Source organism: Drosophila pseudoobscura, chromosome 2 (assembly GCF_009870125.1).
Source record: "Drosophila pseudoobscura strain MV-25-SWS-2005 chromosome 2, UCI_Dpse_MV25, whole genome shotgun sequence".
Classification (NCBI taxonomy): domain Eukaryota; kingdom Metazoa; phylum Arthropoda; class Insecta; order Diptera; family Drosophilidae; genus Drosophila; species Drosophila pseudoobscura.
Genome location: NC_046679.1, coordinates 22,677,070 through 22,693,130, shown reverse-complemented (window position 1 = coordinate 22,693,130; position 16,061 = coordinate 22,677,070). Strand labels below are relative to the sequence as shown.

General features: G+C 45.8%; 1 protein-coding gene and 1 non-coding gene across 8 annotated transcripts in view; both read right to left on the bottom strand.

Moving 5' to 3' along the window:
- The window catches only part of cno (adherens junction formation factor afadin), a 60,083-nt gene that overhangs the window by 15,672 nt on the left and 28,350 nt on the right, over positions 1 to 16,061 (bottom strand). For 6 of the 7 annotated variants that reach the window (XM_001359371.5, XM_015182381.2, XM_015182380.2 and 3 more), the window contains one exon: positions 2,499 to 2,851. In XM_001359371.5, coding sequence (XP_001359408.3) covers positions 2,499 to 2,851 — 353 coding nt within the window. Of the gene's footprint in view, positions 1 to 2,498; positions 2,852 to 2,925; positions 2,957 to 16,061 lie in introns of those variants that run through there. The other variant, XM_033382879.1, reaches the window with a different exon arrangement.
- On the bottom strand, positions 13,629 to 13,757 carry LOC6897626 (U4atac minor spliceosomal RNA). Its single transcript, XR_053402.2, has one exon. It is a non-coding gene; the product is annotated as a U4atac minor spliceosomal RNA (small nuclear RNA).

Below are 16,061 nucleotides of genomic sequence, written 5' to 3'. Positions count from 1 at the left end.
ATAATTCAATTTAATTTAATTAAATATTTAGATCAACATTTTCTATATTAATAATAAAATTTAAATTAAATTAATTTCCTTTTAAAATTTCCAACCTCAGTTAAAATCTTTTGGTATTGGATGAATGATGATTTCGATTAAAATTTGGAGCACTTTAGAGTTGTTTCTTTATCTATTTTTCTGTATAAACCTCCAAGTCTTGGAGACTGCAGGATCCACAGAGGCATTACATTCCCTTGGATGCCTTCTGTGATGTCTCTCCACAGATCAAGTACCCCTTAAACTTATGCCAAATATAACGCAATCAAAGTGAAGAGAGTTTTAATTTAATTGGACAATTATTACACTCAAAAAAGAGCAAAAAAGTATCCAGCAAATCCAAAGAAACTTCGTATGTTTGCGGTTATATTTTGGTAGCATTTCCAGGGTATCTCCTAGTCGGAATCGATGGAACTATCGTATGTGCGTCACACTAACTAATGCTGATTTAGGTCTCTGTTTAAATCTCTGCCACGCGCACCTTTTCTCTATCTGTGGCCTGGTGAAAAGGGAGAGCTTTCCATTTGCATTATGTTCTCGCATGCACACACGAGTATCTTTTTGGTTCAGGTTCATCGAACCGCAGCATAAACCCCAATTTCGCCAATTGACAAACAAACAAAAAATCAGTAAAATAAAAGCAGAGCAGGAGGAGGGGAGCAGGAGGAGGGGGAGGGGGGCAGGAGGAGGGGGGGCAGAGAGGATAGCAAACAAAGCCAATGACAGAATAAAAGTTGAACAAAAATAAGAAAAAAGATTGCTCAGTGAATTACGCAAAATATTTATCTCCTTTTTCACTCTCTCTGTCTCTCGCTCTCTCTCTCTCGCGCTCTGTGAACTTTGTCTCTGGAGACAGTTTGTGGCTAATGTCGAGATTCTGAATTCTGGATTCCCTTTTGGGGCTTCTCCCTCTCTCTCTGTTTTATTTGGTTTCAAATTTATCAAGCGGAAACTCAACTCGAAATAAAAACAAAAGGAAAAAAACAACAACAAAACTTTATATAACGCTGGCTGGCAAATTTTTTGTTGTTGTTTCTCGTTTGACTTTTCTCTGATGGAGGTCTGTTTTTTTTTGCGTGAGAACATCGAAAGCCGAGAGAGCCAGCCGCCATTCAATTCATTCAGAGTTTTTCCCCTTGGATTTTTGTTGTTTTTTGTTTGTGCTTCGGTTGTGTGTTTGTTTGTCGAAAAAGTTGTCAAAACAAAAGATAAATCAGCGGCGGCAACTCAAAGCCTTTTCGGGGGAGGGGGTGTGGTGGGGGGGGATGTCTATGCCACATACTCGTACATCCAATCCATATAAGAGATGTGAGTGTGGAGGGGAGCGGGGTAATTTTATGGCTTTTTCTGGTCAAAACTTAAAGCTGATAATGAACTTGAAAGTGGAAATGAATCAACGAATCAACGAGTGAATGCGGGCTGTGGATTGAATGGGTTTTTGCTTGGTTTTGGGGGAACTTTGGCGTATCTGGTTACAAGCTCTACAAAGAAGAGTCCATGGGGTTATTCAGACGTTGAACTAGGTTTCCTTTTTTACTATTCCGATGGCTCTGCAGTGTAGAGGTACCTAATCAAAAGCTTGGAGTCGCGGCAATCGTGCCTCGACACTAAGATACCCCAGTTATCAGTTTCTATATATCGTAGCTTAATCTGCGTATTCCTAGCCTTTAAGAGTGCCCTAGAAAGCGTTTGGCCCTAGCATTAAGAGTGTTCAAAAGCTTAAAGCCAGGTGTTCAAAGAGTCTAGCGACAGGTCGTGCCCTCTGGCCTACAATAATGAGCCGATCGCCTCAATCCAGTAGATAGAATGCTTCAGTACAGACTTGCCTCTGTATACCGAATAAAACTACATCCAATGGTAGTAAATCCTCCCAAAAATATCACTTTCTTAACCCACTGTTCTTTGTTTTTTTTTTATACAAATAAAAAGATCTATTCAATTTCCATAGGATTTGGGAACTCAAAGAAGTCTGGCTTCTAATATTAAGTACACCCCTTGGAAAACCCTCTTAAAGCAAACCCTTCTTTCGTCTCATCTAACTGCCAGTTCTTCCAGTTCATTCCACAGTCGAAAGTGCTTAAGCCTCGGCGATTACTCGAACCTTTTTCGTGCCGAAAATCGCCACAAAATCCAAGGAAAATGTCGCACCAGGGAAAAAGGGACTGCTTTGGCGAGTACACACACATTTTCCGAATTTTCAAGCAGTTTAAACTTTAAGCGGGTCAAGGTCACGTGGGGGGGAGCGTCGCCTGCTGACTGGCAATAAATTTCATCAGTAAAATTAAGCATACGCCCCGACGTGCAGCGAGCTGCGACGTGCCAGAATTTCAACTAATTAAAGCGAATTATTCGCAATTAGTTAATGGAAGACACATAATGGAGGAGCAGGAGGAGGAGGAGGGGCAGGAGGTGGAGCAGGGGGTGGATGCATGCTTGGGGGGCAAAAGGTCACCACTTACATGCAAAATCGTCGGCTGACTGATGTGGTGGCCATTCACGAAGGTCAGGGCGTCCGTGTGCAGCGGGGTCACCGTGCAGACGCCCTCATGCAGCGAGATGAGGCAGTGCCTCGGCTGGATGGAGGGTCCGAAGAGCTGCAGGCAGTTGGTGTTCGCGGAGCCCACCTCCACGGGATCGCTGCCCAGCTTGATGCGCCGCCCGCCATCGCCGCTGTGCGTCACCTCCACCAGGACGGGTCCCTCCCGATCCCCGGACATGTGCGAGGCTCCGTTGGCGGCGCCCAGCGGTTTTTTCTTACGCCTTCGCGGCTGCGAGTCCGCCGGTCGCCGTCGCACATGGAACATGATGGAACCTGCAACAAAAAGAGCCACAAATATGCGATTAGAAATGCAATAGAATATCATATTTTGGGGATTATTTCAGTACTCGTTGTGAGATTCATCTCTTGCTTTAATCCTCAAATATATTCGAAATAAATAAATGGAGAAAAAACTGCTGCCACACGCTTTTTCCAGCAGCCTTTTGTCTTTTGTGTCTCGCTGTGAAGTGCAGTTTAGGCGAAAATGAAAATCTCTGCCCCACAAACGGGTGGATGGATGGGTGGATGAATGGATGGGTGGCTGATTGGCATTACAGTGGCGGTACCAGATGTTGAGCAAAGCGAAATGCATATCCCATAGCAGAAATTATACAAGGTGGTCCGCTAACTCTCTTTCGGGTCTTATTTTACGCTCAGCACAACTGAGAGCGCTTTGACGGCATATTTTGATGGCAGAAAAATAAGACTCGGAAAGAGAGTGGTCCACCTGGTATAATTTCGTCATGCTCTTGCCTATCCTGCTATCTCGTTCTTTATTTCAGGTCTTGATGAAATTATACAAGGTCCAAGATCCGCTCCAGAAACGTGCTCCCTTTTAGGGTCTTACTTAGGTCAGTACGAGAGCAAACTTCGTTCTTGTCTCTCTAATCAAACATGGCGTCAAGGCACTCTTCTTTTTTGTTGAGCGTAAAATAAGACCCGAAATAGAGTTAGCGGACCGTCTTGTATAATTTCATCATGGTACGAGTTACTTGTCCTCTCTTGTTTGCTCTCTCTGGCTCTGACTAGCGCTCTCTCTCTCTCTCTCTCTCTCTCTCTCTCTCTCTCTCGACTAAGTCCGTTAATTACGTTCCTACAGTCATGGCAAAAATAGTGAGCTTTGTTTCAGCAAAATGTCTATTTTCAGTAATTGCAAAGTGATCTTAATTTTCCTTAATCATTGACTTATCCACACACAAATATGTATTTTTAATAAAATATTTTCCAATTCCAATCAATTTTCTACAAAATTAAAGACTTTTTCTCAAGACTTTTCCTGGACTTATTATTTTTTACTTCTCCTGAATTTTGTTTCCTCTTTTAATGCTAAATATTTCCAGGGAACACATACGGGTATTTTATCTAAAGAAGCGCTTTTTCTTTGTATATCGCTATTTCACATTCTGTTTATTTTATTTTGTATTTTCCTGCACATCTTCTGGGGACCCAAGAACGGCTCCACATGCACAATAAATAGCACACAATACCCCTCTGTAAGTAAGCCGGCACCGAGGCACCCAGCCACCGTGCACACTATTACCATCCGCCAGTGTAAAGCCCCGTGTCTGCCGCCCTCTCCTTGCACCGCCTCTTCCCTCTGTTATCTCTCTCTGGCAATCTCATCGCATCGCTTGGCATCGCTTCCCATCATCATCCCAGCCCTCCCATTGCCCCATCGCATCGCATCGCCTCTCAAAGTGGAGACAAAGAGCAAAATAGGAATTCCGAAAATGAAATCAAATTCTGGCTGCATCATCAATTTCAAATTCGATATAAGATGGAGGGGAAGAGGGAGAGGGAGGGGGAGAGGGGACTGACACACTGAATGATACAATTATCTGACAGACAGTCAGTCTGTTGACTGAATGAATGACTGACTGACTGACTGACAGTTCAGTGGCACAACATTCGGATTTTCGCTAGTTTTTCGATATCAAAATTTGTATATAAAATGTGCAAATAAATATGACACACCCCTGCCAGTGCCCGGTGCTACCCTCCGCCCCTAGATAAATATATATTTTTTGGATTTGTACAGTGCGTTTAAAAGCTATAGGGATGGATGGATGGAGTCGATTCTGGCAGGCATTCCCAGTGGAATCACAATCAGGCATTCATTATATTCACAATCCTTGAATACGATTCATATGCCAGAGAGATGCAACTTCCAGTATTCTTGGGAGTAAGAACGAGTGAAACCTTTCAATTCCTTGCATCTTACACTGCCGAAACGCACTGTACAACGCACTCCCCTCCGAACAGAGCTGCCACTTTGCCACCTCTGTGGCGGCTGCTGCTGCCGCTGCTGTTGTGCATTGTACAGAATGCTTAACGAAGCATACAAAATGTGTATGCAGCACTCGCTCCTCCCTCCAGCAGACTCCTCCATGCAGCAGTTGCAACATCAGCAGCAGCAGCAGCAAATCTGTACACTCCAAGACCTCCAAAGTTGGCATCTGCCAAATGCTTTTGGGCATTTCCTCGAACAAGCTAAATAAGCCATGACATGGGCGTGCCACTGCGGGTGTGGGGGGCGGGGGCGGGGGCGGGGGCGGGGTGGTAGCCTCTGGGGAAATCTAGCAAGGCTTTCAATTTCCCCAGAAACTTCAAAACTTGACAACAAATCGGGTTTCCATTGTACAAAATAGAATAATACCTTTTTTGCGAGACCTAAGGAACCACATTTCTAGGCTGCGAGCCTTGCACACATGGCCGACAGTGTACCGAGAGAACTTTCGGGAAAGCCGGCAAAAAGCAAACAGCAAACAGAAAACAGAACAAAAAGTAGTAAAACAAGTTATAAGGGAAAAGGCAATAAGTAGGGAAAAAAGTAGGAAAAAAGTAGGGGAAAACGTAGGAAAAACTCAACATCAAAATCAGTCAAAAGTAGCAGCCAGCGAGCAAAGCCAACAAAGTGCCAGAAAACTAACAAAAAGCCAACCGAAAAACGGGCTTATCAAAAGAAGCCCGAGAACACAGTGCGTATACTTGATGGATGTTGGATGTTAGATGTTTTCTGTTCGGTGGGGGGTACGAGTGGAATGTTTACATGAATAATCCCCTTGTTTGTTGCACGAAACTTGTGGCAGGCAGCAGCTAAAGTGGCAAAGTTGATCACGGATCAATCTAGGGGATTTTTTCCCACTAATGGACTCAGGGATTGCTTCATTTCTGCTTAAAATTATACGATGGCAAGCAGATTCCTGGCTTGGAGGTGGAAATTCCCTGAAAAAGGGTAATCCTTCTAGGAAAATTCCTAGAATTTTCCCCACATTTAAAGTTTGTAACCTTTTTAGTTTGGTTTTTCCACGCCTAACCTTTACTTCCGGGGGAAAACCTACGTTCCTTTCTAATAATTTGCACTCCTTTCACTAGTCGCCCCCTCCCTCTTGTGGGAGGAGTCCACCTGAATGTCAATTTATGGCCATAACATGACCGGCATTCAATTGTAAATCAATCAAGGAATGGACAACTTTGACAGAGTGCTCGACGGAGCAATTGGAGTGCCCCTCATTTGCAATGCAGGAGCCACACACACACACAGAGGACTCCTGTGGCCCGGCTACGTGGCTCTCAAATTCAAGTAAACATTTTGCGTCCTTGGCAGCTGACATTTGGCGAGTGGCCAGTGGCGCGTAGAGAGGATGGAGGACGTCGGGGGGGACATTGATAGAGTGCACAGCCAAACAGAAGGCAAGAAGAAAAATCGTTTTAATTGTTCCAACTTGGTCAAGAGCTCCAGCCAAAGACACAACCAAAGACAAAGCCAAAGACAGGGTAAAAACGTGTCACCATTCCAAGGGTATATTCAAGGTATGGTAGGGCTTATACTCTCTCTTTTATGCCACTCTCACTTTTTCCCTCCTGTTTCTGCAGCTTCTGCCTTATGGACTTTGTTTCCTTCTCTGGCTTCTGGCATCTGGCATCTCGCCTTACCCTCCATCGAATATATCCTGGCATCACCCATCAGCAGCCCTCGACAGGGCTGTTGTTGTTGCTGTTGACACAAGAAAACGAACAAATTGCAAAAGGCATCAAACGAGAAAGAGAGGGAGACACAAAAAAGAGAGGGGACCCATTGCATGGGCGGCTCTGAAGAGGGGAGGCCATGAACGGGCCATGAAATTGATTCGGCCAACAACCACAACAACACCAGCAACGTGCCTGAGGAGGATCATGTGTGTCTGTCTGTGTGATGGAGCCCCCCCCCCCTTTGGGCTCTTGTCTATGCTGCCCGCCCGCCTGTGGGGTCCTTTGTATGGACACGTGCATAAGTGCGAATAAATTGGCAACAGAGAAAAGCCAGAGAAAGAGAGAGCAAAACATAACCAAAAACAAGCAAGGGATAAGCCGATATTCGTAATACGGGCTAAAGGATACCCTTTAAACGGAAAGAGTGCTCCCAAAAGGAAGGCCTGTACTTGTCTTCCATCCTCAATGATCCTGGCTCTAATAAGGGCCACCGATCTGGCTGTTTTTCGCTGTATAGATAGGTAATACCTTGGGGAGATTGGGGAGGCTATAGCTCTTTCTAGTACTCCCTTTACCTCCCCTTGCAGCCATCAAACCCGCCCCGCCCACCGCATTTACAGGGTATCCAAGAAAACAATGCAGCCATCAGCGAGAAAATTGCATAACGAGTTGAGTGACTCGAGGGAGAGTCCAGGTGGAGGTGGAGGTGCAGGTGCAGGTCCGGCAGCCGTCAGGGCTTTGCCACACAGAGTCATGTGGCCAGGGATCCTGCGGACAGTCCTGGGGGGGGTGGGGGGTGTGTGCATTGGACACATTAATTTTTATTAGCGCTGCTTGTGCTCTAATAACCCGAGCCATTTGTGGGGAGGCACCCAAAGAGTGGGGCGGGGCGGGTTGGACCTCATTTCCCAAGGCATAAATCAGAAAAAGGTCCCCCAGTCCTCATACTCTAACCAAAGCGAAAGGTCAGGGCAGGGTTTAGGGAGGAGATTCGGATCTGGGCAGGGACAAAGCAAAGGTTAGGGAAGGTTAAGATCACAGCTCTGTCGCTGTTAACCTTCAAGAGCCCGTCCCGAATACGTTTTGTATTCCAGACGTCCATCCGCGTCTGCGTCTGCGTCTTCCAATCTATATGCTAATGCCTCTCGAGTCGCTCGACAGACTGCCGCCGCTCCCTGCTCCGCGGCGGCATGGGGTGCCAAAAGAGAGCGCATTCAATGTGGAGCCCATCATCCATCCATCCGGAGAGTGTAATTTCATTATCCTGCTTTTAATTACTGCCTGGCTCTGGTCCTGGGTCCGGTCCTGGGTCCGGTCCTGGCTCTGGTCCTGGTCCTGGCTTTGGTCCTGGCTCTGGTCCTGGTTCTGGTCCTGCCACTGGCCCTGGCGGCGGAGGAAACTTTGGGGAGTGATATCCACTCCACGAATTTAATTAAAAGTAATTTGTACGAAAAACAAACAAGGCGCAAGAATAAAAAGCGAATCCGGAAACTTTCGAAAAGTGCGCTGTGCAAAAAACTAATGTTCGAGAGGCGCCTAATTGACTGAGATTGATTTTGGAGCAGGCTGCTCCACGAGGAACAGGCGGTGCCAGGACCCGTGCTCGGGCCCGTGATTGTGCTCTCAAATTAGCCAAATTAGTCGTAAAAACGTGGCTTGGCTTCGCTTTGACTTGCGAGGAAAACCAAAGGACCACGCCCTCACTCCAGCCCCCCGCCCCCTCCCCCCCTCCAACCACAGAAGCCGCACACTCTGGCAACGCACAGACTCCTTTTCCTTTTCCGTGTCGCTGTGGAGGGCAAATTAAAACAATGAAAATTTAATGAGCCAAGTTTTCCCTTCCACACACTAGAAGTTTTCCTTGCTTTCCCTCCGCTTGACCCCAAGGACTGCTGCAAAAGTTTAATCCTCGTGGAAGCCCCAGCAAACATTACACTAAATTCCATTAAAGTATACCCACTATATGCCATATATATATATATATATATATGCTGTCCATTTTGTGATAAATATAATTGCGGCAAGTCCTTGCCTTCATTAAGGACTCTGCTTAACTTTCGGCCTTGAAGGAAATTCAATTTAGTTTTCGCTTTCGTTTATTGGAGCGATTGAAAATTCAATCAATTGTGCAACTCGACCACAAAATTAATTGAATGCAAGGGGGGATTCGGGGGCGGAATATATTGACATTATTCCGCTATTTAATTCCGAAGTGGGTTCTGCTTTAAAATGTTTCAATGGAAAGCGTCCCTGGGGGAAGGCATTTCTTAGAACTTTCTCCCTCTCGCAGAGTAGCTTAGCAGCCCACTAAAGAGGACTTTGACCACCGTTTCATCTACTATTCTCAGGGATATATTATTCTCAGTCTTCTTAGACAATTTTCTAAGCATTCCTTCCCTTGGAAAAGCATGGACAAACCTCTCCTCAAACCCCTCCTCAAACCTCTCTCTTTTTTTGACAGATTTAAGCCCTCATCGGCTCATTCTTTTATCCAAAATCCACAAGCGTATAAATCGAATTAACCAGCGACTGCTCCACTCCGGGCTCCACTCCTTGTCCACAGCTGCTGGACAGCAGTACGGATAGCAGCCCGGTTAGCCACCATTCATCCAAGTCAAGTGCTGCTGCTGCCGGGCGCCCCAGGCGGCTGGCCATCAACATTTTTGCTAGACAATTTGGCAACAGGAACAATAAAAATATAATTGCCGCACTCAACTCGAGATGGAGAGGCCGGCCGGGCTAGAACCGAAACCAGAGCAAAATAAAATCCCACAAAAAACAAAAGCAACAGCAACAAGGATGAAATCACATCGAAACGAAACGAAAAGTGGAGCTGGAGGTGGAGGTGGAGCTGGAGGAAAGCGTTGAGCGGCGAAGCATGATTGGATTTTCTTTTGTGAGTGAGAGGGAGGGAGGGAGGGAGAGAGGGAGGGAGGGGGGGGAGCGTGGGTGACTGTGCCTTCCCTCTGTCTCCTGTCTCTTCGTTGATCGAATGCCCTTCTTGTATTCCAGGGGTATTCCAGGAAACACTTTCCAAATTTACAAAACATGGATTTTATTCACGAAAACTCTCTGTCTCCCTCTCCCTCTTACAGAGTAGCTTAGCAGTCAAGTGCCAAAAGGGAAAATCTACTATTTTGTCTGTTAATCGCAGTGTTTTATTAACTACCGACTGCACTGTCTTTTCTCTTTGGGTGTCCGTTATTCACGTGCTTTGCCTTTGCCCACGGCGCTGTTACACCTCGTCTATGGAGGAGTCTATGCTCACAGAGAATCCTAGTAGCGAATCGATGAGAGTGGACGTCGAATGCGGTCCTGGTTATCGGGGAATCCCTTAATTCTGTCGTAGATAATATTTAGCATAGAGAAATGGCGTTGCCAGGCTTGATTTTATTTCAAAGTTGAGTCGAAGGACCTCTGTAATTGCGTTTCTCAGTAATGAAACAATAATTACTGGAAATTACTACAAAACTACTGCCATAGAGTCATTTCTGGCGAAACAGGGACTCTCCGCTCACTCTTTCACCGAGTAGCCTCGCAGTAAGGACTGCTATTAATCGAAATCAAACGAAATTGATTAATGAATGCCTTGCCCCATGAAAAGGGGGATATTTTCCGAAAAATCAATGGAATTGTTAGGCCTCTTTAAATACTTTTACGGAACTGCATTCAAATCGAAAAACTGGAATGGCGACTAATTTTTGATGATTTTTCGAGGTCCTGTCATGTGCACGCCCATTGATGACGCCCGGACAAAGGCAGGACACTGTGTCCGAGCCAGGCATGTCCTTGCCCATGTCCCAACCATTCGAATGCCACACAGACACACATACAGCCACGAGCAACAACAAAAAATATATATATGTACCATTTAGCTTTTGTAAATAACTCCTGAAATATATCGATTTTTTGTCTGTTTGTTTTGGACGGGCTCTGGGCTCGGGGCTCTGAGCTCTGGGCTCCGTGGCTGTGGGGAAGCGGAGATCCCCCTCAAACGGGGGGGTGGGGATATTTCTAAAAAATTACATTTTTTATACGACTTTTTGTTGGTGAATTAATGGCCCATCATCGCTGCTGGCTGACGTGGCAGCTCCACTCCTACTCGGCAACCGCAATCTGCCGCATTATGGGGCAAGAGGTGAGAGAGCCAGTAACGTGTGAAAATTCAATTTACGCTACGGGAATGCGGCAGCAAAGTTCGCGGATAAATTGAAATCCCAGCAGATGCCAGAGACAACGTAAAAACTGAAATTAAATGGCGAAAAATGAACTCGAATCAATGGCGCGGGTGACAAAAAGGACAAAACGGTTCAAGGAAAGGCGATAGCTGGCTATCCATGGGGGGAGAGGGGCTGGGTAAGGGAAAGTTCACTTCTGGGAGAGCGGTAAAAACTTTTCGACACTTTCTGCCACCACAAACGCGACGCGGGGCAAAGGGGTAGGGGTGGGGAGTACATTTTTTGGTTAATAATTTGTTAACGAACTAAGAGACAAACAAACCGTATGGACACCGGGGGGCACGCGGAGAGGGTGCTTTTTGGCGGGTGCGGGGGGCGACAGGGCGACAGGGCGACAGGGCGCCGGTTGCCCACAACAATGCGTTGACAGCGCGCGAGGATAACTGAGGAGCGCACAACGGAGCGTATGAGCAATAAGCGGCAAAGGCAGCGCCAAAGGCAGCGCCAGAGCCAGCGCCAGGGTCCTTCGCCGACTAGCTGTCTCTTCGACTGAGACTGGCACTGAGAATGAGTGCGTGAATGAATGAATGAATGAATAGCACACAAAAAAAGAACGCAATGAATATCACAAGAGGGCCAAACATTCGACTACGGGGATACCATGGCACTGAGACACTCACCAAAGGAAAAGAGATCTGTTAAGCCCATTAAGGGAACTTCTTGGCCAGGCTTTGGCTCAAAGACCCATTGATTTTGGTTGGATGGGTGGCAGGATACATCCCAAGACTCGCCTCAGTGTCCCCAATGAACTCTTTTCCCTGAATAAAGACCCGGCTCAAGTCTGCTCTTCAATCTTCGAGCATACCCTTCTGCCCTGCGAGTACAGGGTATGGACAAACCAGCAGAATGCCACCATACAGACCGCTCTGCACATAAAGCAAGCAGAGTAAATTATGACTGTGTGTGTGTGGGTGTGGGTGTGTGTGTGGGTGTGTGTGGGTGTGTATGGGTGTGTCTGGGTGTGTGGGTGAATGGGTGTATGAAACAACATTTAGTTTACAATGTTTTCAATGGGTAGCACACCCATACAGCCGAGCCAAACACTACCCAAGCGCTGTGTGTGTGTGTGTGTGTGTGCTGGTATTGGTGTGTGCTTAAGTGCGTTTGCTTTTGGCCCTTTTGCATGACACACAACTTTTGCTGCCAGAGAGCGAGAGAGCGAGCGAGAGAGAGGACATTCCCCGAAAAAAGAGGAAGGAACGACGGCCAGGGCGACCCTTTGTATACGCTGCCGAGAAGCCCCAAAGGGGGGGAGGGGCCAAGGAAGGGTTACATTTGTGTTTTGGTTTTGGGTTTGGGTTTGGTTTCGGTTTCATTTCGGTTTTGGCGTGCGATAAGCTTCGCTTCGAATGGCTGGCAGCTTAAAAGCTTTGGGGGGTGGAGGGTGGGGGGTGGGGGCATGGGGGGGCGTTTCGAGTGCACTGAATCGCGGAAAATGTAAATTGCAAATTGCAAATGTAATTTAATTTAATTTCAAAAGGCATCTTCTGCATGCAACACAAGGACCAAAAGGATGTGGCACCCATTGGTTGTACAAGTGCCGTTAAGTGGGATTTACCGGTATACTGTGCATGGGGGGGGGGGGGGGGGGGGTTGCTGAAAAGCGAAGGCTTATCGATAAATGTTGAACCTTTAATAAAAAAAGAAACCTTCGAAAAATAAGAAGGACATTATTGATATTTTTGGACAAAAAAAATATTTGTTATCGATAAAAATCGATAATTTTCTGTCGATAAACTTTGGTAAAATAATCGAATTAAGATTTAATAATCAGAAACCATTTAGATCTAGAACATTTTGAAGCAATTTTGTAAAGTTAAAGTTGATTTGAACTCGAATCGATAAAAGTGCTGATTAAAAATCGATAACAAACTTTTACTAAAAATAAAACATCGAAAAATACGTTAGACGTTTTAATTGATGTTTTTGGTCAAAATAATATTTGTTATCGATAAAAATCAATCAATTTATATATATTATGTTCAATCGATTACTTTTAATCGACATCACAGTTGGGACGTTTTATATATCTAGATAATATATTATTTATTTATTTTTTATTATTGTGTGATTGTATAATAATCGATAACAGTGCTGACTAATAATCGATAACCAACTAATGTTAATCAAAAGTGTTGAACATTTATTCAAATTGAAAAATGTATATCTCTAAAAATCAGAATAAATGTTGAAATACAAAATTTATCTTCCAAAATAAAATATCGACTTATCGCTATCGTATAGCTGATCGATACGTATCGAATTACGCATACAAAATGGCTTTAATGAGCCCTTAGCTGGTAAACCACAAATGCCTGTCAATCACAAATCCACTCCATCATTCCATTCCCATTCCATCTCCCCCCCGTTTCAGCTCTTAGTTCTGGTCTGTTTGGATCCGGCTCTCGTCTTATGGAGGCAATCAATATGCCCGACCCACACCCCTGCCAGAGGAAAAAACAAAAGGGAAAGACAAAGGATATGTGTATCTGTATCTGTGTGTGTGTATGTGGGGGGGGGGGGGGGGGGTGGAGGGGGAAAGAGCACATAAAAACATGAGATATACTTGAAGCTACTTTTCGGCTAACGAGCATCGCACAGTCAACGTCTTTATTGTTGGCCAACTTGCATTTTCTTTGCCCCAACCGAGGGGAGGAAGGAAGCATGCCAGGATGTGTGTGTTTTCTAGGAAGGAGGATGGGAGATGGATAGCCATCAAACCAAATGCGCACTATCCCCAAGCAAATTCAAGATGAATCTCTCTCCGAGGAGTACTCTCCTAGTAGCTCCTCGCTCTCAAATGTATTCCGTATGCGGCTCCCTATAAAGTAAGGGAGCCTTTGGCCAAAAATTCCGAAGACCAGCCACAGTGAGTGGCCTGGCAGACGGGAATAAATGTAATTGGTGTCAGCAGCAATGCCCTCACTAGACGTTCATTGGACATTTCTGCTCCCCAAGACAAGGAAGTGCCGACTGCCGGGCGTCGTGCGGCTCCTCATGGGCTTGCGGCGCGTACCAGTTGGGAATTACAAGTGCTCGAAGCTGGCACAAATCATTGCCGATCCTCAGCGATCGGCCGGGGGGGTTGGGCGCGAGCTTTGCGAATCCCAAAAACCTGTTGGGATGGCTGCAACCCCTGAAGTACCCTCTAAGCCCCTGATGGATAGCAGAGGCCAAGAGTCCAGGGCCGGGAGCCGCATTTAAATTAATATCCCTGCAATTTCCGTTCGGGCATCGTTTTAGGGATCCTAATCCGTCTCGACTCGTAAATAAATAGGCAATTTCCTAGCCTCGAGCGGCATTCGAGATAGCGAGAAACTAATGTAATTCAATTCCGGCTAGAAATACGGAGTCGGGAATACGGAATGTATTCATCAAATGCCTCTCTCCTTGGGCCACTCTGCTGCCCTCTCCAGTCTGCTGTATGTTGCATGTTGTATGTGACATGTGTCTCTGTCGTTTTGCCTTTGTCTCTGGCCTCCCTCTCTCAGGGAAATGGCTTACATTTCGGCCAGCAATTTCGTTTAGTCATCTTTTGGGACCATCTTCCTGACTAACTGACAACTTGTGTGTGTCGTCTGGCGGGGCAAGTGGGGCCTGGGGGGCAGGGCCGCAACATGTAAATGATGATGATTACTGGAGGGGTGTCGGGTGCCTCCCCCCCCGCTCGATGACTGCTGATGATTGATTCTGTTGATGCGGATTTGGTTTTGGTTTTGGATTTTGATTTGTGAAGGCAAAGAAATCTAGGCAGGATATTATTTCAATGTGGAATTGAATTATTTCCCTCCACACATAAATCTCCAGATAAAATTCGTAATATTCCTTGAATATTAAGCCCTAGGATGGCACTCATTATATTTGCATTATTCAAACTTTGAGACTCTACAATTTGTTGAACTTTTAAGCCACGTTCTTTTTGCTTTTCACAGTACCATTTTCCACTTAAAGTCCGCCGGAAAATACTCTGCCACGAGGACAGCAATGAAACAAAAAGAAAAACAAAAAGCGAATAAGCGTACAAAATTGTTAACCCAATTTCGTGTGACGCTTTTGGCCGGGTCTAAGCGCCATCTGGGGGGGGGGGAGGGCAACAGCCAGGACGAAGGACGTCCTTCAGGCGTTCAAAATAAACTGCACTTGCCACTTCTAGGGCTTCGCATCGAGTGGGAGTGGGAGTGGCAGTGGCAGAGAGGGGGGAGTGTGTGACATGGACAAGTCTCGAGAGTTCCAAGTTTTCCGAGAGTTTTCGCAGGAGAAAAAATACAGTCGGAAAATTATGCGCTGCATTTTACAAAAGTTTATGAGGCAGCGCAGTCGTCTCTGGTGTGGGGCGGGGGCGGGGGCGGGGGCGTGGCGTGGCAACATTATTTATGAGCTGCCACGTTCGGGCTGGGATTGGGATGGAGGGGAGGAGGGAGGAGGGCAGGGCCGGGGACCAAAGTCTACGATGAAGCCTTTTGAGCTTCATTAGGCTTGACCTTTTCCACACCGAGAGAGAGAGAGACAGAGAGAGAGTGAGAGGCAGCCGAGTGAAAGTCCTTCCGTGGCATTTCTTTTTCCCTTTTATTTCTTTATTTTCTGTATTCTTTTTATTGGTAAAACAAATGTAGCGTTAATTTTCGCTTGTTCCGCACCAAAAAAAAAAAACAAGGAAATGCCATCAGGACACAGCCCGGGGGGGGGGCTATCGTATGTCCGATACCACACTCGAGCCATTCGATAGTCGGCTAATGAATAACAATCGGATAGCCCACGCTAATGACAGGTTACACGTGATTTCTTTATGGCTTTCGTCATTTGGGAATCGGTTCAGATGTCAAACAGATGTTCGATAATTGTTGCCTTTATTTCGGTCTCTGTTCCAGTGGAAACTTGATTGCTAATGTAATTACAGGACATTTACGTTTGTAGGCTATGGAAAACGATTAAAGAATGGCGATAGGAAGGTTTCACTAGGGGCTCCACTTATCTAGATGGAAAACCAGGGCGGTTCCACGCCGGTTAACCGTTGAATGATGGTATTTGTGATGATTCCCCCCGTAAGTACTGTAGGAAGGGCAAATACCACCCTTCTTCAATATCCTCTTCATAAATTATGCATTTCTGCTGCGAATGAATGACTCCAATGATCCCAGCACTCCGCAAAGAAAACAATCAACCCATAAATGGTTTATGTCCTTGGCACGCCATCTTAAAATATAGATAGGATCGGGGCAATTAAGTCAATAATTACAGCACTTGAGTTCCTCAACAAGGGAACCCCTGCACAC